The 22,797-nt window shown below is 47.5% G+C and overlaps 9 protein-coding genes across 11 annotated transcripts; 6 read left to right on the plus strand and 3 right to left on the minus strand.

Annotated features, from left to right (window-relative positions):
- Window positions 1-1,496: 1,496 nt before the first annotated feature.
- On the plus strand, window positions 1,497-2,819 carry LOC6592525 (amine sulfotransferase). Of its 2 annotated transcripts, none has more exons than XM_026985440.1 (3): window positions 1,497-1,888; window positions 1,961-2,491; window positions 2,542-2,819. In XM_026985440.1, exons 1-3 carry the CDS (start codon window positions 1,554-1,556, stop codon window positions 2,696-2,698), a joined length of 1,023 nt encoding a protein of 340 aa, XP_026841241.1. In that variant the 5' UTR covers window positions 1,497-1,553; the 3' UTR covers window positions 2,699-2,819. The 2 variants fall into 2 exon arrangements, with proteins under 2 accessions (XP_026841241.1, XP_002018227.1); XM_002018191.2 differs by having other exon boundaries at window positions 1,498-1,888; window positions 2,560-2,819.
- Window positions 2,820-4,265: 1,446 nt separating this feature from the next.
- LOC6592524 (estrogen sulfotransferase) lies at window positions 4,266-5,471 on the plus strand. The gene is made up of 4 exons (XM_002018190.2): window positions 4,266-4,549; window positions 4,615-5,069; window positions 5,126-5,198; window positions 5,257-5,471. Exons 1-4 carry the CDS (start codon window positions 4,281-4,283, stop codon window positions 5,396-5,398), a joined length of 939 nt encoding a protein of 312 aa, XP_002018226.1. The 5' UTR covers window positions 4,266-4,280; the 3' UTR covers window positions 5,399-5,471.
- A 69-nt stretch (window positions 5,472-5,540) lies between these two features.
- Window positions 5,541-6,453, minus strand: LOC6592523 (protein lethal(2)essential for life). Its single transcript, XM_002018189.2, has 3 exons — window positions 6,383-6,453; window positions 5,914-6,301; window positions 5,541-5,834 (listed from the first exon to the last, which is right to left on the minus strand). Exons 2-3 carry the CDS (start codon window positions 6,299-6,301, stop codon window positions 5,659-5,661), a joined length of 564 nt encoding a protein of 187 aa, XP_002018225.2. The 5' UTR covers window positions 6,383-6,453; the 3' UTR covers window positions 5,541-5,658.
- An 806-nt stretch (window positions 6,454-7,259) lies between these two features.
- Window positions 7,260-8,359, plus strand: LOC6592522. The gene is made up of 4 exons (XM_002018188.2): window positions 7,260-7,641; window positions 7,723-7,875; window positions 7,956-8,038; window positions 8,120-8,359. Exons 1-4 carry the CDS (start codon window positions 7,633-7,635, stop codon window positions 8,205-8,207), a joined length of 333 nt encoding a protein of 110 aa, XP_002018224.2. The 5' UTR covers window positions 7,260-7,632; the 3' UTR covers window positions 8,208-8,359.
- Window positions 8,360-8,763: 404 nt separating this feature from the next.
- Window positions 8,764-11,099, plus strand: LOC6593030 (peptidyl-alpha-hydroxyglycine alpha-amidating lyase 2). Its single transcript, XM_026985092.1, has 7 exons — window positions 8,764-9,022; window positions 9,090-9,304; window positions 9,401-9,599; window positions 9,659-9,772; window positions 9,832-9,919; window positions 9,978-10,077; window positions 10,140-11,099. Exons 1-7 carry the CDS (start codon window positions 8,867-8,869, stop codon window positions 10,441-10,443), a joined length of 1,176 nt encoding a protein of 391 aa, XP_026840893.1. The 5' UTR covers window positions 8,764-8,866; the 3' UTR covers window positions 10,444-11,099.
- On the minus strand, window positions 10,959-18,440 carry LOC6593029 (anillin). The gene is made up of 8 exons (XM_026985091.1): window positions 18,182-18,440; window positions 17,663-18,121; window positions 16,869-17,586; window positions 15,656-16,659; window positions 13,364-14,221; window positions 13,093-13,302; window positions 12,036-12,893; window positions 10,959-11,980 (listed from the first exon to the last, which is right to left on the minus strand). Exons 1-8 carry the CDS (start codon window positions 18,188-18,190, stop codon window positions 11,357-11,359), a joined length of 4,740 nt encoding a protein of 1,579 aa, XP_026840892.1. The 5' UTR covers window positions 18,191-18,440; the 3' UTR covers window positions 10,959-11,356.
- Window positions 14,436-15,639, plus strand: LOC113565041 (protein angel). The gene has a single exon (XM_026985093.1). It carries the CDS (start codon window positions 14,479-14,481, stop codon window positions 15,556-15,558), a length of 1,080 nt encoding a protein of 359 aa, XP_026840894.1. The 5' UTR covers window positions 14,436-14,478; the 3' UTR covers window positions 15,559-15,639.
- A 248-nt stretch (window positions 18,441-18,688) lies between the features above and the next one.
- On the plus strand, window positions 18,689-19,529 carry LOC6593028 (39S ribosomal protein L43, mitochondrial). Its single transcript, XM_002018185.2, has 3 exons — window positions 18,689-18,858; window positions 18,920-19,026; window positions 19,080-19,529. The coding sequence occupies exons 1-3, from the start codon at window positions 18,722-18,724 to the stop codon at window positions 19,403-19,405; spliced, it is 570 nt and encodes a 189-aa protein (XP_002018221.1). The 5' UTR covers window positions 18,689-18,721; the 3' UTR covers window positions 19,406-19,529.
- Window positions 19,449-22,687, minus strand: LOC6593027 (tumor necrosis factor alpha-induced protein 8-like protein). 2 transcript variants are annotated; one of them, XM_002018184.2, is made up of 4 exons: window positions 22,561-22,687; window positions 21,379-21,448; window positions 20,917-21,209; window positions 19,449-20,850 (listed from the first exon to the last, which is right to left on the minus strand). In XM_002018184.2, exons 2-4 carry the CDS (start codon window positions 21,440-21,442, stop codon window positions 20,575-20,577), a joined length of 633 nt encoding a protein of 210 aa, XP_002018220.1. In that variant the 5' UTR covers window positions 21,443-21,448; window positions 22,561-22,687; the 3' UTR covers window positions 19,449-20,574. The 2 variants fall into 2 exon arrangements, with proteins under 2 accessions (XP_002018220.1, XP_026842565.1); XM_026986764.1 differs by lacking the exon at window positions 21,379-21,448 and having other exon boundaries at window positions 22,561-22,686.
- Between the last annotated feature and the right edge of the window lie 110 nt (window positions 22,688-22,797).

The following is a 22,797-nucleotide window of genomic DNA, read 5'->3' on the forward strand; positions in this document are numbered from 1 at the left end:
ATGTATACAAGTCACCCGAACGACCTCCTCCCACCAGAGGAAAGAAAGAACTGTGTAGTAAAATTATCCCCAATCCCCTAGAGAACCCCTAGACCTGCCCGACCCTAGAGTATCATAAAAAAGCAAAGACCCAACTGAATGAGTCGCCTGGAGTTGTTCTTGCTTTCGTTTCCTCCCACCTTTCTACTGGAACAGATCACACATATAAACGTACATAATACTGAGCGATAAGGGAATATATATATGCATATTTAATGTTGTTAATATGTGTGTTTAATTGTATGTTGTATTGGCGTAAATAAAATAAATTACAACCAGAATATACTGAAATGAAAAATACAAAATAGTGGAAACCAAGAAAAATAATTCGCAAAAATTGCGCATAGACATACATACAATATATAATACGATAAAACGCTAAACAATTCATGTGTTATATTAAATATTATATATAGATACGATACTATATGTTTCTGAACACACATACATATGATAAATCTTTACATACATACATACAACAATGTATATTTGTTACTACATCTGTTTGCTCCTTGCAGGTTAAGGATTATAAATGTTAAGATTTAGTCAAATTTATTGTAAAAAACAATTACAAATGAAAACAAACAACAACCAAAACAAAATGAAAAACAAAAACAAAATGCAAATAATACGAATAAAAATTAAAAAAAAAGATAATCTAAAAAAAACTGCGAAAGGGAAATTTCGGGTCAAGGTTGGAACCAGTTTGGAATGCGCCTCAGGCCATTGTACGGTGGGATATTCTATCAATAAATTATATAATGAATGCTAGCGTCTGGCTCATTCATATTTCATTCAATAATAATCGTAAGCATGATCGACTCTTATGGCGTATGGCCGACCCCCACCATGCATTCAAACAACCTGTTTTGCCCGACCGAAGCAAGGTATTCTTCCAATTTGATGGGTGCCAAAAAAGGGGGCATAATTTCACTTGCCAAAGCGTCAATCGAAAGGTAAACAAAGCCAAAAACTTTCTTCGGCTAAACAGAAAGGTGTCCCGAACAAAGAAAGTCTCTCGTTCCGGGCCAGGTTTACAGCACGATCGCTTCATGCAACTCGAAAATCGAGGCGCGATTCGGTAAGAAACGAGTCCGGTTACGCGTGTGGATGTGGATACTAGTATTGTATTGTGTGTCAACGGAGCGAGGGGCTAATTGCATAATCTCATGAGTAAATTCGAGATGGTAGCGTGATCCAGGGATCAGTGGATCATTTGATGCTGAGCAACTCCGTCAATCATATTTAATTTACTAATGATCATAAAACTAATCAGTTCTTATGGCGCACACCGACCCCCACAATTGAAGAAGTTCAGTTTGATCTCAAGATCGTGCAAGTTCTTATATGTCTTTTCGCACTCACGATCGTGTCACGCGCCCATCATCAACCTACACAGGGGCGAGAAATTCTGCTCCGATCGCTTTTGATTTCTCAAGCTGCGTTTAATACGGCCCCAACTGCCGAGACGTTCAGTTCGATCGATCGTTTAAGCCGTATACGGGACTATCGCCATGCCGCAGTCGAGCTTCTTTGCCAAGAGCGTGCCCTTCGAGCAGATCGACAAGCTGGCCATCAGTGGCGGCTACTCCTCGATCTTTTCCACCCAAGAGCCGGCAGTCCCAGTGGTGGGCCAGTGGGAGCATCGCTTCTGCCGCCTGGCTGACACCTTTCAGCCCGTGCTCGATCGTGTCCATGAGTTCGAGGTACGTGAGGACGATGTGTGGATTGTGACGCTGCCCAAATGCGGCACCACCTGGATGCAGGAGCTCACCTGGCTGGTGATGAACCAGTGCGACTTCGAGACGGCCAAGAGCGTGGATCTGACCCTTCGATCGCCCTTCCTGGAGTGAGTTGTGCAAAGCATTGGAATGGAGCTCCTGGGAACTAATCCCTATTTGTATTTTCCTTCCTCTTTAAGGTTCAATGGGGTTGTGCCCAATGTCCCCCACGACACGATGGAGGCAGCCAATGCCATGCCATCGCCGCGTCTAATCAAGTCCCACCTGCCGGCCTGGCTGCTGCCTCGCCAGATCTGGACGAAAAAGCCTAAGATCATCTATGTCTACCGCAATCCCAAGGATGCGGCCATCTCGTACTTCCATCACTGGCGCGGCATGGTCGGCTACCAGGGCACCAAGTCGGACTTTATGCACTCCTTCATCGACGGCTATGTGAACTTCACGCCCTGTTGGCCCCATGTCCTCGACTTTTGGCAGCTACGCCATGAGCCGCACATCTTCTTCACCAGCTACGAGCGCATGAAGGCCCAGTTGGGCGACGTCATCCGAGATGTGGCAGCGTTCCTGCAACGACCGATCACCGGGGAACAGGTGGAGCAGATGACACAGCACTTGTCCTTCGAAAGTATGCGCGACAATCCCGCCTGCAATCATGTGAAGGAGTTTGAGAGCATGAAGGCGGCCGCCGGCCGTGAGGTGGAGGAATTCAGGTGAGATTTTTCATTGCTTACCGAGAGTTATCCGCAAAGATCCTTACCAGCTGTTCTTCTTCTCACAGATTCGTTCGTCGCGGTGTCGTTGGCAGCCACAAGGATGAGCTCACCGCTGACATCATACGGGAGTTCGATCTCTGGTCGGACATCAATCTGCGCGACTACAAATTGAACATGGATGACTTTGCAAACTACAGCAAGTAATCGTCTAGTTAATCGTTTCGCTATAATGTACATACTCGTATATTGTATAACATTGTGTAATAGTCTGTAAGCTGTGGTGATATATGTTTTATAAATGATGGCATACCCTCTGTCTATGTAAGTGTGTCTATGTATATGGTATGTATCGGGCTTCTGCAACTAGAAGTAAAGTGTTTACATATTCTTGTTTATAAAAGGCCCTTAATCAGCCCCCGAATGGAGGCCCCAGTCCCTTGATTGACACTCTCTATCGCCCACTATCTGCTATCTGCTGAAGAGAGAGGAGCGTATCATGGGTTACTCCAATTACATTGCAATAAACATCAGCAGCAATAACAACCTTATCAGCCGCTGAATTAGTGTTCAACCAGAGAGAACGAGCTCCCAAAGAGCGTAAACTTTCCCTCAGTTGTAGCTCTATTATACGAGTAGATACACACGTACGTTTTTATACCCGATACTCAAAATGAGTATTAGGGTATATTAGATTTGTGGTAAAAGTGGATGTGTGTAACGTCCAGAAGGAATCGTTTCCGACCCTATAAAGTATATATATTCTTGATCAGCATCAATAGCCGAGTCGATTGAGCCCTGTCTGTCTGTCCGTCCGTCCGTCTGTCCGTCTGTCCGTCCCCTTCAGCGCCTAATGCTCAAAGACTATAAGAGCTAGAGCAACGATGTTTTGGATCCAGACTTCTGTGATATGTCACTGCTCCAAAAATATTTCAAAACTTTGCCCCGCCCACTTCCGCCCCCACAAAGGGCGAAAATCTGTGGCATCCACAATTTCGACGATACGAGAAAACTAAAAACGCAGAATCGTAGAAGATGACTATATCTTCTAGAGTGCAAAATCTGAACCAGATCGTATAATTATTACAGCCAGAATCACGAAAACAATTTCACTCTTTCTCGCTCTGTCTCACTCTAACACACAGGTTTCATGGTCGGTTTTGCCAATTGCAAAATATGAGTTCAAGGATTTCAGAACCTATAAAAGCCAGAGCAACCAAATTTGGTATCCACACTCCTGTGATATCGGACCTTGACCGTTTCCTGTCCAAATTTCGCCACACCCCCTTCCGCCCCGCAAAGGACGAAAATCTGAGGCAACCACAAATCTCAGAGACTATTAAGGCTAGAGTAACCAAATTTGGTGCACACACTCCTTTAAGATGTCACTATAAAACGTATATCTCAGAATTTCGCCCGACCCCCATCCGCCCCCACAAAGGACGAAAATCTGTTGCATCCACAATATTGCAGATTTGAGAAAACTAAAAACGCAGAATCATAGATAATGACCATATCTATTAGATTGCTGAATCTGGATCAGATCAGATCATTTTTATAGCCAAAAGGAACAAATCAATTTGCAGTGGCTACGCAGCGCCCGACGTCACGCTCAGACTGATTTTCTGTCTCTCTCGCACGCACTCTTTGTCGTGTCGTTAAATATTAGCGGCGTCTGCCGGAGGAGAGCCATACTGACTTAGTATCGGGTATAACCGTAGAGTTGCGGTGTCCGCAGCAACTCACAACGTTCCCCTCGTTCGTTTTGAAAACTCAGTAAGCCGCCGCCATGGAACGTGAACGGGTCACGCCTAAGAGTTATCCGACCGGCCTCATCGACAAAGACTGGTCTAAGCGTGAACTGTTCTTCAAAAGCAACTCTCAGCGTTTTCTCGATGCCGTTCACGATCTGGAGGTGCGAGACGATGACGTGTGGGTGGTGACGCTGCCAAAATGTGGCACCACTTGGATGCAGGAGTTGGTCTGGCTGCTGATCAACGACTGCAACTTCGAGGCGGCTCTGGCCAAAGACCTGGAACTGCGCAGTCCATTCGTCGAGTAAGAAGAAGTTTAGAAATACTCGTGCCAACAAAAAGATGGATGGTAAACAAATTCATTTCTAGGTTTAATTTCAACGCACACGGGGATGATAGTAAGGTCTTTGCTGTCCAAGATGTTGACTCGCCGCGGGTCATCAAGTCCCATCTGCCGCTGCCCCTGCTGCCTGCCCAGTTGTGGCAGAAGCGGCACAAAGTGGTGTACGTGTTTCGGAATCCCCTTGATGCCTTGGTCTCTCGGTACTATCATGGCGTGACCTATGGCCACAACTACGGCAAGACCTTGGCACAGTTTATCGAAGAGAATCTTGACACAGATGCCACATTCAGAAATGCCATCGAACACGCCCACGAGTTCTATCAGCTGCGGCATGAGCCCTGGCTGTACTACACGAGCTTCGAGCGCATGAAGAAGGATCTCCGAGCTGTGGTCGAGGATCTGTGTCGCTTTCTGAACAAACCCATAGTGGATCAGCCAATGGATCAACTGCTAAAGCATCTATCTTTTGAGGAGATGAAAAGTGAGTATGTCACTTAAATTAAGTTCATCTATTTTTTGGTATTTTTTTGAGTACAGAAAATCCAACAACGAATCATCTGTGGGAGATATCGCAAGTGAATCACAAAGATGCCGGCAAGGAAAAGCACAAGTAAGTAAAAGAATCTTATTTATTTGTTGGACATTTGATGTAGCAAACGATCTTGCAGTTTCGTTCGTCGTGGCAAGGTGAACGGATACAAAGATGAGCTGTCCGGCGAGCAGATAGAGAAGGCGAACCACTACATACAGCGGTGTCTGGAGGAGAAGGCCGTAACTCTGGATGAGCTTCTGCTACTAAATGATCCGTAAATAAATATATGGGCCAATGAAATCTTAGCAGATGATACGAGGTAGAAAACACTTTCTCATTTGTAGTTTTGCGTGAAAATAATCAGATTATAGTATGTATAGGGTACCTAATTTTCGACCAATTACAATTTAAAAATTTGCATTCGTTTTAATTGGTAATTGTTTTAATAAAAGCCCAATATCATAGGGACAAATACATAGATATATACCTACTAACTATTGTAACTCTCGGTTTGGTATAAAAAACTCAACTAAGGGGCCTAGGTCGTTGTTGTTTCCACCTTCTTGGCATTGTCCTCCTTGGAGGATGGACCAGTCTGTGTGATTTGCACGACGCGTTCGGTCGATGGTGGGGGCAGCTTCTTCATGGGGGCAGTGATGGTCAGTAGACCGTCCGAGGAGAGGGAGGAGGTAACATTGTCTGGATTGACATCACCTACAATGGAAGGTAAGGGAAGGAAAGGGATTCTGGTTAGAACTGGAAGATTCTAAAGAGAGAAGAGCTTCGAACTCACTGGGCAGCTGGTAGCGTCTGGAAAACTGACGAGACACATAGCCATGCTCGTCCTGCTTCTCCTCGTGCTTGCCCTCGACGATGACGAACTTGTCGGCGATCTTAACGGTGATCTCGTTGGGGGAGAACTGCTGCACATCCAGAATAACCTCAAACTTCTCGTTGTCGATGTTGAGCGTGGAGCCGGACTCCTGCTTCTGCAGGCTGTTCTTCTGCCAGGGACGCAGGTAGCCCGAGCGCAGAACTGTGGGCCGGGAGTTCCACACCGACGACATCAGATCGTCGCGCTTCATCCCCTGGCCGAAATGCTGGTCCAAGAGGCGCGATGTGCGCATCGGAAAGTCAATCTCATCCCACCAGTCGCGGAACATTAGGGGCACAACGGACATCTACGTTGATGGAGATGGAGAAACGATACGAACGGTGAGCTAATGGCGCAAATAGTCCTCTATATATCCTCCGATTTGTACCTTTGATTCTTTTATATATTTCGTATTCCCGATCTTTCTTGATTCGCCGCTAAAGCACTTTTGATGGAGCTCTCCCAAAAATCACTCGGTTTTATACCCTCACCAGTCTGTTTACAGTCTGTGCTAAAAATATGAAAATGTATTTCTCATCTAATTTTAGGCGAGCGTCATACATTCTGTATAGAGAACACAGAGCTTGTATACCGCACTTATAAGCATGTATCGGTTTTGTGCGAATATTCCAAAGATTTCTTGTCGTGGGAGACACTGACGCCTATGACGATGACCTGTGGAATATTCTATAACAACTTAGTTAAGAACGGAATTTTCTAGGGCAAACCAAATATGAATCACATCACAGGCGCAGTTTATGTTTGTTTGCCGGATTTTGCTATATTTTGTAGGTATTACTTTCTATCTAAACGATACTAGACTACATCATTCAGCCCACACACACATTTGGCCCTGGAAAGTGTTTTCCAGATGTGCCAAATGAAACAACAAAATGATTTTATAGAAAATGCCAGAATATACGCCCTAAAATTGCTATAATGTATGCATATGTGGGTGTACATATATTCATACATACATATATATATGTACATGTATATCAGGAGATTTTCATAATTTTCTACCTGTTGAGATGGCTGAAAATACTTTTGGCAGCTAAATGAGCTTTCAAACTATTTAAAGCATCTCTGCGGGTATGCGGGTGTGCTGAGTCATGTCGCGTGCGAGATGACGTCGGGGAAATGTTGACAAACAAAACAAAAGAATTTGATCAAGAAATGTATTGTGTCAAGATTTCATCCAAGATACATGCCTATAGGGTGCACACATCCCCATTCCCCATTCATGAATATAAGCCGATGGTAGACCTTTTTTGAATGATTCACCCTGTAATTGCATGTGGCCCCCATGAACAGTGGGACAAGAACCCTCCACACACACATGCACACACAGAGGGACTTCTGCATGTGCAAGAGTACACGTGTGTGTGTGTGTGTCTAGAGAAAGCGAAAAGCCGACGACTGGGGTCCCGATTCCAGTTCCCGTTGCAGTTGCTTTGCCGAACGGCCAGCCCCAGCAGTTGTTGCCACGTGACACTCGCCACAGGACATGCATGTACCACGTGAGGAAGTACAGTGAAAGTTATGAAGAAAAGCCCCCGCTTTAAGTGAAACTAAAAACCAATAACGAAAAATACAAAAAGCAGCACCTGCAAAAACAGGCCATTACTAACCGAAACGATGCGAAAGGTCAGACCATAATGGAAAAAGGAAAATAATTTGAAAAATATAAAAATGTAATTTGATTATTTTGTTGCTAATTGTGCTAAGGTGATCACAGGGCTGCCCTTGGCATCGCGGTGGTTGCTTCTGGGCTGCTGCCTCCGACTGTCCCTGCTCCTGGTGCCCGCACCGGCCGATGCACAGGCGCATCTAACGAAGCGCAGCTACTCGGACCAGAGCGTTCACGGCTATATGACCGAGGTCTGTGGTGTGCGGGTGAGTAGAGCTGGAGATTGGCTTAATTAACCCCTCCCCCCTTGGATTGTTTGATCATATTGCAGCGCACCTGCTGGTGGAACGAGGTGTGCAAGGAGGAGTTCCAGAGCCTGTTTCGGTGCAAGTGTCCACAGTACTCCTACTGCCGGTGAGTGCGTTACGTGACCATCTTCTCGACGGCGAGTCCGCTGATGCACAGGGGATGCCTGTCTCGTTTCACTGTTTACAGCTCCCCGGGACGCTATTACAATGCTTACTGCTCCATGACGGACACTGGCTATATTTGGACTCAGCCCAACTGGGATTGGGGGTCGTAGAGCACACGTATAGCCCACGTAAAGCCCACGGATTACGGCCCTGCTCCACCCACTGCCCAACACCCGCTGTGACGTCAAAGACACTGACTGCTGATTGTATGCTTCCATCTCCAAAGTGGCCTCCAAACTCCAAATCGATTCTCTATTCATTGCACCATTAATTGTAAACTTAATCGAGCACGTTCACAACAAAATCGTATCGAATTTCGCCATCGAACTGTTATCGATGGCGTTTGCACCATATAATCGAATCGAATAAAGCCTTACTTTTGGCCCTCACTGTTCTGTCCTATTGGAAAATCAATAAACGCTTTCCAATCTCCAACAGCTTGCGGCAGGGCCACAGTGGGGCAATCAGACGCACATCTGAAAATATCCAGGCATTTCAAACCATTTACCGAGCGGATGGGCTACGGCCCAGTGTGCTGGGGATCAGCAGGCGCAGGCGCCAAAAATGAAAGCGAAAATCGAAAAGCGTGGGACTATCAGCGTCAGTGCGTGTGGGGGAGTGGAGTGGAGTTCGTGGTCCAAAGGCAGTTAATCTATTGCCAGCGCAACATATAGACACCGCCAACAGATGTTAGCAGAGCAGAAAATCGCGCAAGCAGAGCACAAGTAAACTTCTGCCACTAGAAAAACGCAAATCAGAGGACTTCCAAATGTCGTGCATTCATCTTGTGGCGCTGCTGGCGCTCTGCCTGGGAGCAGTGGCCGCGAACAGCAACCACCTGCCAGGGGGGGTGAACCTCAACGAACGGTTCTTCAACCAGGTGAGGGCGCTCATCAAGCGCCGCATGCAGCAGAAGGACCTTCAGGTGAGCTAGTCTCCACCAAAAAACTGTGTCGTTCACATCGTCAGGGGTTGTCCACTGTCCGTTGCAGCCGCCGCAGCTGCCACTGGTGGACGATGAGGTGGCCCTGCAGAACCAGCGCAGCTACGACAATGTACCCATTCCGGCGGCCAGTGTGCCCACTCCTGTGCTCGTGGAGAACTGGCCCACCGAGCAGCACAGCTTCGGCCAGGTCACCGCCGTCTCCGTGGACCCACAGGGCAATCCAGTCATTTTCCATCGCGCCGACCGCTACTGGGACGTAAAGTAGGTCAACAGCTGTCGCTGTTGCATAGTAACAAGTGTCTACTCTCACGTGGGACACGTATACATATCTGATTTGTGTGTCCAATCTGCTTGCAGCACCTTCAACGAAAGCAATATCTACTACCTCATCGAGTACGGGCCGATTAAGGAGAAGACCATCTATGTCCTAGACTCGAAGACGGGCGCCATTAAATCTGGCTGGGGCTCAAATATGTTCTACATGCCCCATGGAATGACCATCGATATTCATGGCAACTACTGGATTACGGACGTGGCTATGCACCAGGCATTCAAGGTACATACTTTTTATACAGAGTCCTTTATCTAGTCCTATACTATATAGTCCTGGTTTAGTTTAAGCCCTTCGGCAGCAAGCCTCTTCTTACGATTGGCAAACGCTTCCGCCCTGGATCCTCCGTCAAACATCTGTGCAAGCCGACTTCCATAGCCGTGGCCACCACGGGAGAGGTAAGACTCTCAGGCCCTTTGACTAGGAAGAATGTTTTCATATATGTATGTATTCACAGTTCTTTATCGCCGATGGCTACTGTAACAGTCGCATCCTGAAGTTCAATGCCGCTGGCAAGCTGCTTCGTACGATTCCACAGCCACCAGGTACGTACATATATTTAATATTTGAGTGTTCATCATAACATTCCAAAATCCCTTCCAGAGTTTCTGTCACTACAGGTGCCACATGCCATCACCCTGTTGGAGCACTTGGATCTACTGTGCATCGCTGACCGCGAGAATATGCGCGTCGTCTGTCCCAAGTGAGTGGAGTAGCAAAGCAATCCTAAAACGATTCCCAAATTGCAAAATGAAACTCTTCCAGAGCCGGCTTGAAGTCTTCCCATGGCGAGGGTGAGCCTGCAGCCACCATACAGGAGCCAGATCTGGGTCGCGTCTTTGGCGTCGCCAGTTACGGCGATATAGTGTTCGCCGTGAACGGACCCACCTCGATGCTGCCCGTGTGCGGCTTCACCATCGATCCGCGGTCGGAGGCCATTATCGGGCACTGGGGCGACTTCAAAAATCCGCATTCGATGGCCGTCAGTGTTAACGGGTCGGCCCTGTATGTCACTGAGATCGGAACCAATCATCAGACAAATCGCGTCTGGAAGTACGTTCTGGCCTAAGCCCTAAAGGTCGCAGAGCCAATACAGACCCCGAACCCCAAATAACTACCGTTATAGACGCTCTCCAGCATGTCCACTTATAACCCGTACAGAAATAGAAATATATACAAAAAATAGATCAGAATCAGATAGTTATCAACAGGATCAGGATCAATACAAATACAGGATACAGGATACAGATACAGAGACTAGTAGGAGAAGACACCAACTATTTAATTGTAATAGTAATTGTTAGAGTAACGTCGTACAATATACTCGTAAGTATGTAAATTGCTTGACACATACCACAACAAACATAACCTCAGACTTTATGTTTTTGCACTGTAATGAGCAAACGCGGACTCAGAACCCGTATTACAAAGCAGCTTATTTTTAATAGTACATATACTATATTTAGTATAGTATGGGTACTATTCATTAACATAAACTAGGCACACGAGTGTGGGGGCTTTAGAATACCCTAATCCACAGAATATCCACAGAGCACACGGAGCGCATAAAAAAAAAACATACACTAATGTACCATACTATATAGTAATCTATATCCAGTTGACAAAACTTTACATATGCATATATATATATATACAATATATCTTAACGAACTATTATAACCGATGTAAATTATGTATGTAATAAACTGTTGTTGTTGTAACGTACACTACAGCCCCATAAACAGGCGATTTAAAGATAGAGACTACGAGTATACTCCCCAGAAAAGGCAGCGATGGCGGAATGTTACCGGAATGGTAAGTCGGTGGATGGGGAGTAAACTCTCCTTTGACCAGCATAAGTAGAACAAATGTTCTCAACATATTTTATCCTATCCCAGAAGGTAGTTTACAATTTAAGACTACAAAATATAAAGAGAAAACATAAACACACAATAAAATTATAGAATAAAATAGTGTATCCCTCAAGGTGCGACCAGCCATCGCTTGGCGAAAGACAGAGATTCGTTCAGATGCAATAGCCATTCGTCTAGTTCCGGCTGAGTGTCGGCTGCAAAAAAGAATCCCAAGGCTGCTTCCTTCTCCCGTAGGAGAAAACTCCGGGCACGAGCACACAGCTCTCGCGGTGCCGCAGCTATCGAGGCTTGCGGGCATCCCTGCAGATGCAATGAGAAGAGGGGCGGCTGCTCACTGAGATCGTCTTCGTGCTGCCACACGGACAGCTGTACACCGTCGAGGGTGCACCAGCGTCGATTCCAGTGGTGCTTCCTCTGCGGATCCTCCACATTCAAATAGCCAGAGTAATGTGACTTGGGCAAACGAACCTCCACACGCCCCGTCACGGATATTTCGGGCGCCAGATTGGTCGATTTTGTGTGGGTAGTCAATGGTAGCTGCCAGGATCGTGAGCTTCGCAAGCAAATCCGATCACTGGCCTGCGTCTCGCTGGCCAACAGCTCGAATGGAGCCAAATCAATGGCACGCAAACAGAAGGAGGCATGTAGGCGAAACCGGGATACTACTCGCTCACCCGCGGAGCTGCCAGAGCAGCTGGATGTGGACGAACACAGATTGCTGGTACCGCGTTTCTGTAAGCAGAGAAAATTTTAGCGAGGTCCTGCAAGTCGGACTAGAGCCACTTACCACTGTCTTGGCTGGCTCCAGCGACAGCGTAGAGATCTTGCGCAGCCGAAACATAAATATTTGACAGCGCAACTCCATCGCCTCCACCGGGCCGGCGCTGTAGAACTCCAGTCCGCAGTCACGGAACAGGGCAACGCCATTCTGGCACTCCACCGATTGGGTGGAGCAAATGCGTCCCTCGAACTCGTATGTGCAAATGTAATGGTAATTGAAGAACATGTCCTGGCTGGCATCTGATCTCACTGGCAGCTGCATGGCATCGATTAGGACGCACTGCGCCTGCCGCCTGGCAGCCAGAACGGCATCGCTGGCCTGGCCAGGATCAGCGGGAGAGCTTTGTCGCAGGGTTGAGAATAGCAAAAGGCGCTCTGCCTCCACCATTTCGTTGGAGATCTCCAGCTCGGGCATTTTCCGACAAATGCTGACAGCCTGCGCCAGCTGCTCGCTGGTGGTTAGCGACTCATTGAGCAGGCAGTCGAGATTGAAGCTGGCGTAGTAGGTGCTGCTGTCCAGCTCCCCGTCGGTCTGGTTGGACTGATCGCGGGACATATTGAGACTGTGGGTCAGTCGATGCTTCTCCGCCAGAAAGAAGTCCTTGCCTTTCCGGTAAGAGCGCCGCAGGGCATCCTTGAGGAGGCGATAGCGGGCCAGAGCGCTCACCGACATCAGCTGGCTGTCAGTGGGGCTGGGTAGCGATTGGACCAGCTCCCCCAGACTGCTGCTGTTGTGGGCCAGCTGGGCGGATGGTTTAGCCGGCTGTTGTGGAGTCGTTGGGCAGCTGTGGCTGAGATTGTGGCCAAATGGACGCGCTGGCGACTGTGTGGCATCGTTGATGTCGATGCTGAGATTGCTCGGTGGCTGGAAAATGAATTATTACGCGTGTTTAGATAACCAAAGGAAGCAGCTTACATATATTTCAAATGCTTCAGAAGCGCGAGCTGTGTACAGTGTAGTTATGGATATATATATTCAAAGGGTTACAATCTCCAAGAACATGGCAATGGCAAGTGAAAGCAGAAAGCCTTAGGCGCTAATAGGAGTCAACAAAAATCTCTACCTTAGTTGTATATCGTTGGCTTTTCTTTTTTGGTGTGCTCTGGTTCTCTGACGGAGGCGGCGGCGGCTCAATCTGGCACGATCCGTAGTCGTTGGTGGCAAAGGAACTGCCGGCGCTGGCATCCTCAATGGCGTAATCATCGTACAGTCCCTCGGGCATGTCGTAGGAGACAGCATCCTCATTGCGGGGGCTACTGGCTCTGAGGCAGGTCTGCAAGTAGTTGGACAAGGATAAGTATGCGTATGAGGTAGTATTTGCTGCGTATACTCACATTTGGAATCTTTTCAAGGCGAGTGTTGAGCTGCTCGTCCTGATCGAGTACAAGCTCGCTGCGGCAGAAATTGTCCAGGAAGATCTGGCTGCGCTGCAGGGAGAGCTCGGACCTCGACAGGTTTCGGTTCTTCTTTGGTGGCGAGTTCCTTTCGTTTATATTGTTTAGCGACTGGTGCATGGGTGGGGACGTCGGTTTTGGCTTGCGAATCACCGACGAATCTGTGGTTTCGCTTGTGGACTCAGAGCGAGAACATTCGCTACTAGGCTCATCAGGCAGTGGCATGAACTTAAAGAAGCTGCCACTCTTCAGGGACTCTTGCAGACACTGCCCCAATGCCACCGGCTGGGCAGTCAGATTTACTGGAGGCAGACTCGGCTGAGGCTTCTTCTGTGGCTTCTGCACCCTTGCATAGAGTATTGACAGATCCGCAGGCACAGTCAAGTCAGAGACAGCCGCTGTCGACTCACTCCCAGTCGCCGTGGAGCTTGAAGTTTGGGCATCGCTGGGCTGTCGTTCCACTGCAGTCCTGACCTCGTACTGCGGACTGCCCCTTATACGCAAGCAGTCCTCTTCGATCTCTGAATAAATGGGTTCGCAATCGAGATCACGCTGATGCCGAGTAGGTACTACAAATGTCGTGTCACGTTTGGATTGAGTAGATCTCACAAATGTCGTGTCCCGTGGATATTGCGAGGTTGCTGCAGATGCCGTATCACGTGGATATTGAGTGGTTGCCACATATGTCGTATCACGTTGATATTGAGTTGTGGCCGATGTTGCGCTCAAGCTATGTGGCCCGTCAATGCAATCGAAGCTCTCCTTTTGACGCTCGATTGCCTCAACGCGTGAAGAATCCTGAGAAGACGAACACAAATATACAGTAATTAATTAATTAAAATCCTGCATCTGCAATTGAAACCAACCGCGAATATTTAAATTTCGATTAGAAACCACCATTATCGATTTCGATTACGCGCGCAAACCCATCCCTGCGAAGAACAGACGAAAGCAACAAGCAAACAGCTGACGAGAGCATAGTTTTTTTTTCTACCTTTTTGGCTTTTGGCGCATTTGAAATCTGTTGCACTCGATGGGGACGCGCATCGAGTGATATGTACAAATTCCTGCTCCGATCCCTGCCAGGCCAAGCTTCCTTCATTCGCACCCTCGGGGTCAGCACAGCCAAGCACAGAAGCAGCAGGAGGAACGAGAGTAGTGACCAAATACACGACGCCATGGATAGATACGACAGAAACCGGCAATGGAGGCGCACAAAAGACGGACATGGACACGGTCACGTGAGCAAGGACTCCAGCTTTAAAGTAGTTTCGTACAACATACTCGCCCAGGACCTGCTGGTAGAACATTTCTATCTGTATGGGGAACTCAGAACCGACTGTCTGACCTGGCGACGTCGCCTGCAGAACATCCAGCGGGAAATACTGACACTAGACCCGGACATTCTCTGTCTCCAGGAGATGCAGTACGACCACATATTTGATCTAATGCAGGGACTCCGGGTGGGCAATGGCAAGAAACTGGAGTACGTCTACAAGAAAAAGACTGGCGAGCGCACTGACGGCTGTGCTATCATCTACGACGCATGCAAGTTCCAGTTGCTGGACCAGCGGCCAATCGAGTTTTACGATCAGAATGTGAAGCTGCTGAATCGCGAGAATGTGGCTCTATTCGCCAAACTCGGGCTGAAAGGTCAGACGGAGAAGGAGTTCATAGTGGCCACCACCCACCTGCTATACAATCCCAAGCGCGATGATGTGCGCTGTGCCCAGGTGACCAGGCTGCTTGAAGAGCTAGAGACATTTTCATGCGACCCAAAGAGTGGCCAAGTTACGCCCATAGTATTAACTGGAGACTTCAACAGCGTCCCCAATTCTCCGCCCTTCGAGATTATCACCGCAGACAGCCCACCCGCAAAGTTGCTCAATTTTAAGGTTGTGGAGATGGGACCGCCAGGTCCCAAGGGACCCAGCATTGCATCCACACGGCAAGACAATTGGATCACCGTGGACTACATTCTGCGCTCCCTAAGCGATAAAAGCCAGCACCAGCTGCAGGTGACTAGCATTTATGGTCTGCCGACGGTCAACGTCTGCTACCACGTCGGACCCATACCCAATCACTATTTGGGATCTGATCACTACGCTCTGGGCGTTGTATTTAACCTTATCTAGACTATACGCCATAAGCCATGAGCCATAGGCCTAAGGATATTTTGACTCGTCAATAAAGATACGAAATTTGTTTATGAAAGACTCGACCTAGACTCACCCGAAAGGTTCGCACGGCGCGGTCGTCGCTCGCCTCCAGCTTGGCCCGAATATTGCTCAACAGGTAGCCCATTTTGGTGATGGTTACATCCTGGTCGAGATCCTTGTGAAAGGAGCGATAGGTGGTGGGTGCTTCGGCCTCAGTATGGAAGTTCAGTTTGCGAGCACGGTTCGTGGCACGTGGCATCTTCTTGGGCGGGTTCGGTGCTTCGATCTTGCGTTCGAAATCAAAGTACGGCTGGTCGCCGCTGCTCTCCTTGTCCGGCTGCTGCCTGGTGGATGTCGTTGTGGCCGATGGCGTCGACTGCATGGGGGAATGATAGCTGCCCGGTGGGGATTGCGACTGCAGATCCAACTGCGATGTGGATGTCTGAACACCCACAGTGCAGAGTCGGGGAGTAGGTGTGGGCCGTCGCGCCGGGTTCTCCGGGTGATTTGACTTTTTGGGCGACACAAAGCGCAGTATCTTGTTCTTTGAGTTGTTAAGAAAGTTCTTGGACTTGGTTTTGAGTGTAGGCTGCTTGTTGGCTGCCTTCAGCGGCGAAAAGTTGCGCAACTGCTCGCCCCAAATGAACTTATTGCTGGTCTGTCCGCCAGCAGACTTGATGCCTCGCGGATATTTGATGGGAGTGTGCTTGCGGTCTATGTTGGAGGCCAGATTCTCGCACATACTGCCGTCGACAGTGTCTAAGGAGATCTTAGGCACTACAGGCTGTGGTAGCTGCCAGCCAATGGCCACTTGGGGCTCTGCCATAGGAGCCTGGGTCTTGAAATGGGTACTCCGCTTGTTCTCGTAGTTCAACATGTCGTTGATCTTTGGCTCTGTCCAGCCTAGCAGGATCTCCTTCATGGGTTTGTCGGCTACGGCATTCTTTCCCTTGCTACTGGCCTGCTGTATATTTCGGGCGTAGTTCGAGCCACGCTTGGACTCCACAACTCGCTCAATGTCGCTCAGCGAGGGACACGTAGGCAGCTGTCTGCTGCGCCGGGGCTTCTCCACTTCGGCTGCAATTTGAAGCGAGTTAAGAGGCGAAATAGAGAAGTAATAGGACCTGGGACCAGGAAATGAAACCGTAACTCAATTGGTAAACAAAAGATCTTTTTATTTTGACAAGAAAATTGAAGTTTAATTTGATTTGGTTTAGCTAAAAGGGATATTGTTTCCAATTTGGTTTGGGTTTCAGTTTCATTCTTTGGCTTCGGCTACCACTTACCCATCGGATAGGACCTGCGCTTGCTCTTTTTATCCTTTCGAGGCGAGTTATTGTTGCTACTGGGTACCGTGACGCCTCTCTGGCGCAGGAACTCGTCCAAAACACGCTCAGCCTCCCGCACTGAAGGCGTTGTCGAAGCCAACGAAGACAGTGAGAATTTCCCATCGAGACTCTGGCAGCTACGGCGCGGCGGCTTCGGTGGTGGCTCTTGGCAATCGCGTCTCTTGAAATTCCCCAGACCCTGTAACAAACGCTTCTGGAGGAGACGGCCACCTGCACCAGAGCTGCGACGCGACCGGGAGCTTTGGCGAGCGGACTGCAGACTAGTCGGCTGTTCTGTTTGAGCCATTTCCGGCTCCTCTTCCAGGGCAGAATCCTGCTCGCTGATGTTTGACAAGGCCGGGGCAGTGGGTTTGTATGTAATCGGATCGTATGCCTTCACTTTGCAGGTCTTAACAGGCGAAGACCTTGGCTGGCAGCCTGATCCTGACAGCTTCTGTCGGTTCACGCGCACCTCTGACACAACACAATTATCGCGCAGCTCCTGAATAATCTGTATGAGCGGAGCATCATCGCCGACGGCACATATACTGCTTATGGCAGTCAAAGGAATATTTGAGGTCTGTTTCACGTTGGGCGGCTCACTGTGACGACGTCCCACCTGCTGCCTCTGGCTGTCCAAATGGTTCTGGACCAGCGGCTTGGACGCACTGGCCGCCTGGACAAGCACACGTATCATGTGGATGAAAAAACATCAGTTATTTGATTGTCTGAAAGGGTTTTAGTACTTGTACCTTAGTGCTTTCGGAACGCCTGCTGCGTCTGGGCTGGCGCACGTGCGACTCTCGTGTCGGTGCCGTGGAGGCACAATCGCCACTGTCGCTGGTGAAGCAATAGCAAAAACCATTCTTGCATGGCTTGCCCTTTCGCTCCTGGGCCTTGTTACAGCGATTCTGGTTAATTAAGTCCGCATCGGCGGATGTGCCTCGTACGCGCACGGGCTGGTCCTCACTTGGCATGTTGTGGTTGTTGTCACAGTCGCGGCTTTGGGTGGAGACGCGTCTAATGCGGCGGGCCCGAAACTCGTTTATGCACTCCTGAAGACTGAACGAGGTTGTCGAGCCCGATTCGGCAGAGTCTTCTTCTTCATCGTCGTCATCCTCCTCTTCTTCCTCCTCCTCCTCCTCCTCCTTCTCGGCTACGACATCAGGCACTACGTGCTTTGGGAACTTTGACTTTGACGCCCCAAATACCTATGCAAAGATGCTGTTTACCAAGCTGCAAGTTGCAATAAAAATCATTTGCTTGCTTACTGTGGCCATTTTATGTTTTCAAAATTCACTGATAAGCCACGCGTCGAGGCCAGCTCTCTGTGTGCTCCACTTAACACCACGTTGCACGCTTTCTATTTCTATGTCGGGGTATTTTCCAATCAAAAGAAAAACGACGCGACCTGCATTTTTGTTGTCTCTTTTGTGCCGCTTCTTCGCCGTTATCAACTGGCGGCGCATAAAACAACCCTGCATAGAATCAGAGGTGACAGCTTGGCTCGGAAATTCTGCCGCTAAAGTTAGCTCAAATCAAGCCAAAATATAGTAGAAATATACAAAAACAGAGGAACTCAAACTTTTGCAAATTCAAAAAATAGCACAATAAAGTAATATAATTATTATTCTATATATATATATAGGAATGTATGACATAAGGTTGCTAGGTGGTTTAATCTAACTAATTCTCTCTACATATGTTTAGAGCTAGATTGGCATCACTGTCTACAGCACAAACAGCTGGCCGGTTACGTCGATTTTGGATACGAAAATTGAAATAAATTCTGACCAAAGCGTGTTTGAATAATGTCCAACAGTCATTTGTTTTTAAAGTCTGGCTTCCCACGGGCCCCCCTGCAGAATGGTTTGGGACGCTATGTGTGCCAACTGCAGCGAATCACGCTAAAATTCTGCAAGAACAATGGCTCCAGCAAAGGCATGCGGTAAGAATTGTGTTAAAGTTAAATGAAAATGCCATCCAACCATGTGCAATCCAATCCGTAGGGATTTCATCGAGAACCACCTGGTGGACTTTGCAAAGGAGAACCCCGGAATTGTGGTCTACGTGAAGCCGCGTCGCCACCGCACACCGGTTCTGGTTGGCGAGTATTGTAAGTAGAGGGCTAGTTTGTCTTTACTATTGGATAATACTAATTTCTCGCAGTGAACGGTGATCGCGAGTGGCTGAGCTGCCGCAACAGCACCCAGGAGGAAATAACCAAGTGGGTCGATCTGTTAAGGACACAAAACGGCAGCTCCAGTTCGCTGCGTCTGCGGAAAATGTGGCACACCGATGTACCATCCATCCAGGGGCCCTGGACGCCTTTTCTGCTACGCTCCCCCGAAGCTCATGGTCAGGAATATCCCAGCGTTGAGGCATCTAAGCCCTTGGATGCTCCACAAACTGCCACCGAGAAGCTCATTGAACTGTTCCGGCAGCAGAAACAACTGGGGGATGAGGATGTGTTAAGTCAAAAACGTGCAGAGTGAGCAGAGGAGTAGGGAAAGTGTATGATTTAAGAATGAAATATAGTTAACTTTTTGGTATTTGTTGCTTTTATTTTCATACTCAACATAATTCTGTTGGTAAAACAATAAATATTTAAAATCTAAACGACTAAAATTGTGCTCTCTCAAAATGTACCTAATATCGAACATTGGTTTGTAACTAACAATATTCTGGACAAAGTCATACAAAAATCAATCAACTTATTGTCCGACGTTTCGATATGCCTTGGGTATGGATACATAGAATATCATTGTGTGAACAACCGAAGTGGAATATCATAAATAATGCTTTAGGGTGAGTGACCGACCCATGCCTTTGGCTCTGGGACGGGGGCTTGGAATACATACATAAGATACAAAATACAAATCGATGCGTAACAAATGGCTCGCAGACAGGTGTGGTGAAGAGGGATAAGCAGGTTCTAGTGTCAGCTTAGCATTAAGAACTAAATATAGACTAGCATTCACAACAAGTAAAATATGTGATTTCTGTGTTCTGTGTGGTGCTGGTCTCTGAAGGGAAAGCAACGCTTGTTGGTGGAGATCAACAACGATTAATTAATTAAGTACTGTAAGACTGATAGAAGAGTGGACACAGCGAGTATTAAGAGTAACAAAACGGAGTATCCTTCACATACTGATACACATTTCTAAATATATACCATAAATAATTGCTTTTATGCAGAAATTTTCCACATTTACATAGACACGACTTACAAGCTTTAAGGTACAAAGATACATTCATACAAACACACAGATACAGATACAAGCATTTTGCTAGAGTTTACAATTTCCGTTTGGTTAATTCCTTTGGCAAAATGCATATAGTAGTAGTTCTTAATCGTTACAAAATGTTAACATTGTCGTTAAATAAATCAATACAATACGGACGTTTTGTTCACTTTTGATATTTGTTGCTGTCAATGATATATCACTATCCAAAATTAAACTAAACTCTGGCCTAAACATATGTCTTTTCTGTCTGTACTATCCTCAGTTTTGTGTGTTTTGTGTTTTGGTGTTGGTGTTGGTGGGTGGAGCTTACAAGCCAAGCATTTCCAATTTGCAGATAGCTCTTAGTGTCTCATGCTGTTTTGTGTTGTTTTGGTTTCTTTCGACAAGTCGCATTTCAGTGCATGCAATAAGAGCCCTCAGATGTCGCCCGTCTCCATGGCGGAGTTGATGTCGGCCACAATCTTGCCCATAACCTCGCGGTAGGGCGAGTCCGGCTTGAAGGCCGTCTCCAAAAGCACGGCATCGCCAAAGAAATCAAACACCTCATCGATGCGACCTAATGACTTGTCCGTCAGATGCGGTTGCACAATCGACTTGAGTGCCACCTGCGATTCCGCTATCGACTTTTGCAGATAGGCCAGGTCGAAGGTGTAGTCTACCTCGTAGAATGATATGATGGACAGTTGGGTGTTCTGCAAGGGAAATCGATAAGAAATGAACGAAGCCGTCAAGCAGAATGTTTTATTATTGTAGATTACCTGAAACTTGCGTTTAAAGTTCTCGGCTCTTTGCAGCTCCTCGTCGCTGAACTGGTTATTCCGATGCAGAACTCCAATCTTGATGACTATTTTGATGATATTCTTGATCAGCTTCTCCGCCTTGGCCTTGTTGCCGGTATGCATCTTGCACAGCCTGTACAGGTTATCCAGCAGCGAGGCCGTTGTCCCATCGATGAATGTCTTTGCAATATTTTTCGTTGCCATGCGTGAGAGGATTTTCTTTTGAGCGCGTAGCCCGATATCTTGCGACTTGAACACATTGTCAGCCATGACTAATGGGAGTATGAGAGATATTATTATTATTGTTGCATATTCATCGCGAATCGCGCACTGCATCTGTATTGTTGAACAACAGAAATAACGCAAAACAACTGAACGAACAACTGAAAACCAATGGAGAGAAAAGATATGCACAATACCAATTCGAATCCACACTTTTACCTTCCAAGTTCCAGTAGTCTACGCTCCATAGGAGCAGGGACTGTCGTAGACCTGCCACCGACATGTTGGGCTACACACACGTCGATCCAGTTGCAAGCATGATAATTGATAAGGAAAGCACAGAAACAGAGACAGAGACATATGGGTGGGCACATGTACGATTAGGCAATGTTAATAGTCGTCGTATCTTTTGATAAAGAAACCTACTGCTTCTTCAACTGCGCTGCGGTTTATTTTCTTTCTGTCTTTGTGTTTCAATCAAAGAAAGAATAATGGTAGGCCCGTGGCTGTGTGTATGACTCCATAGGCATGTGTCGACCAGTCAGCGCAAACCACAATCCACTTGGGTTATTCATAAGGCTGTTCTAACGGGTTCGCTGCGACGCGGCACGCGCTATTTGTACGTGTCTATGCCGCAAATGGCTCGTGCGGCAAGTTTTCCCAACTGTCCAAAAAAGGAGCCTTGCCTTGCCGCACCTCAACCGTTATTCAAGACCAGGGTTGGGGGGACTCCTCTGGGGAAATTGTAGGGTCAACTGGGGTCATAACGTGCGAATAGATAAACCGCTTCCGTTCCTCCAATTCCCGGACACTTATTAACGCCATTGGTCGTCGTTCTTGTCCACCTCTAGTCTTTCATTTAACTAAGTGAATTCTATCTTCGCTTCTTTCCAGTTCTAGTTCTGAATCTATTTCTAACTAGCAAACCGTACCATGACACGGACCGCTCCAAATGGTTAAGGTCACGCGAAATGCAATAATACGGTCCGAAAAACGGACATGGGGAGAGACAGAGCAGAGAGAGTTTGTGGTGGTGGAACCGAAGGACAAATGGGCAATGAGCCGCCAAATGACCAACGCGGAAGTGCGCTACTCCTCGAGTCTAGAGGCATTTTCTTTCGTTTTGCATTCAACCCACAATCACTGAAGCGTCCACAAAAAGTCTTAGCGAGCGGAATTTCTGGGCCAACTTATCGTCGTTTCCGACGCTGTCGTGTTCATGCATTTGCGTGTTTGATATCATTATTGTTGTTGTTGTTGCTGGTGTTGGGTGTATGGACGATTGTGGATTTGTGCTGTTCCGAGTATTATTGATTGCAACAGGCTCGTCCACCCACACTCGTCCAGGCCGGGTGGTGGGGAGGGAAAGAAGGTCGAGTTTGGCGCTCAGGCAAGGCTCACCTGTGTTTTTGTTGCTGCAGTCCTGTGGCCGAGTATCCTTGAAATTCCGTTTGAGTTCCTTTTGTATGAAGTGGTTCCTGCTAATCTACTGCTGCGTTACATACAAAAATTCCGAATAAAAACAGCATTTACATAAATAATAAATAGAACGATTCTTGGCTGAGTTTATGCGTAGTTCCAATTGTTTAAAAAAAAATCAGCAGCGAGCAACAAAACAAAATATGAATGAGCGCAACA

Source organism: Drosophila persimilis, unplaced genomic scaffold (genome assembly GCF_003286085.1).
Source record: "Drosophila persimilis strain 14011-0111.01,24,50 unplaced genomic scaffold, DperRS2 tig00000002-arrow-pilon, whole genome shotgun sequence".
Lineage (NCBI taxonomy): Eukaryota > Metazoa > Arthropoda > Insecta > Diptera > Drosophilidae > Drosophila > Drosophila persimilis.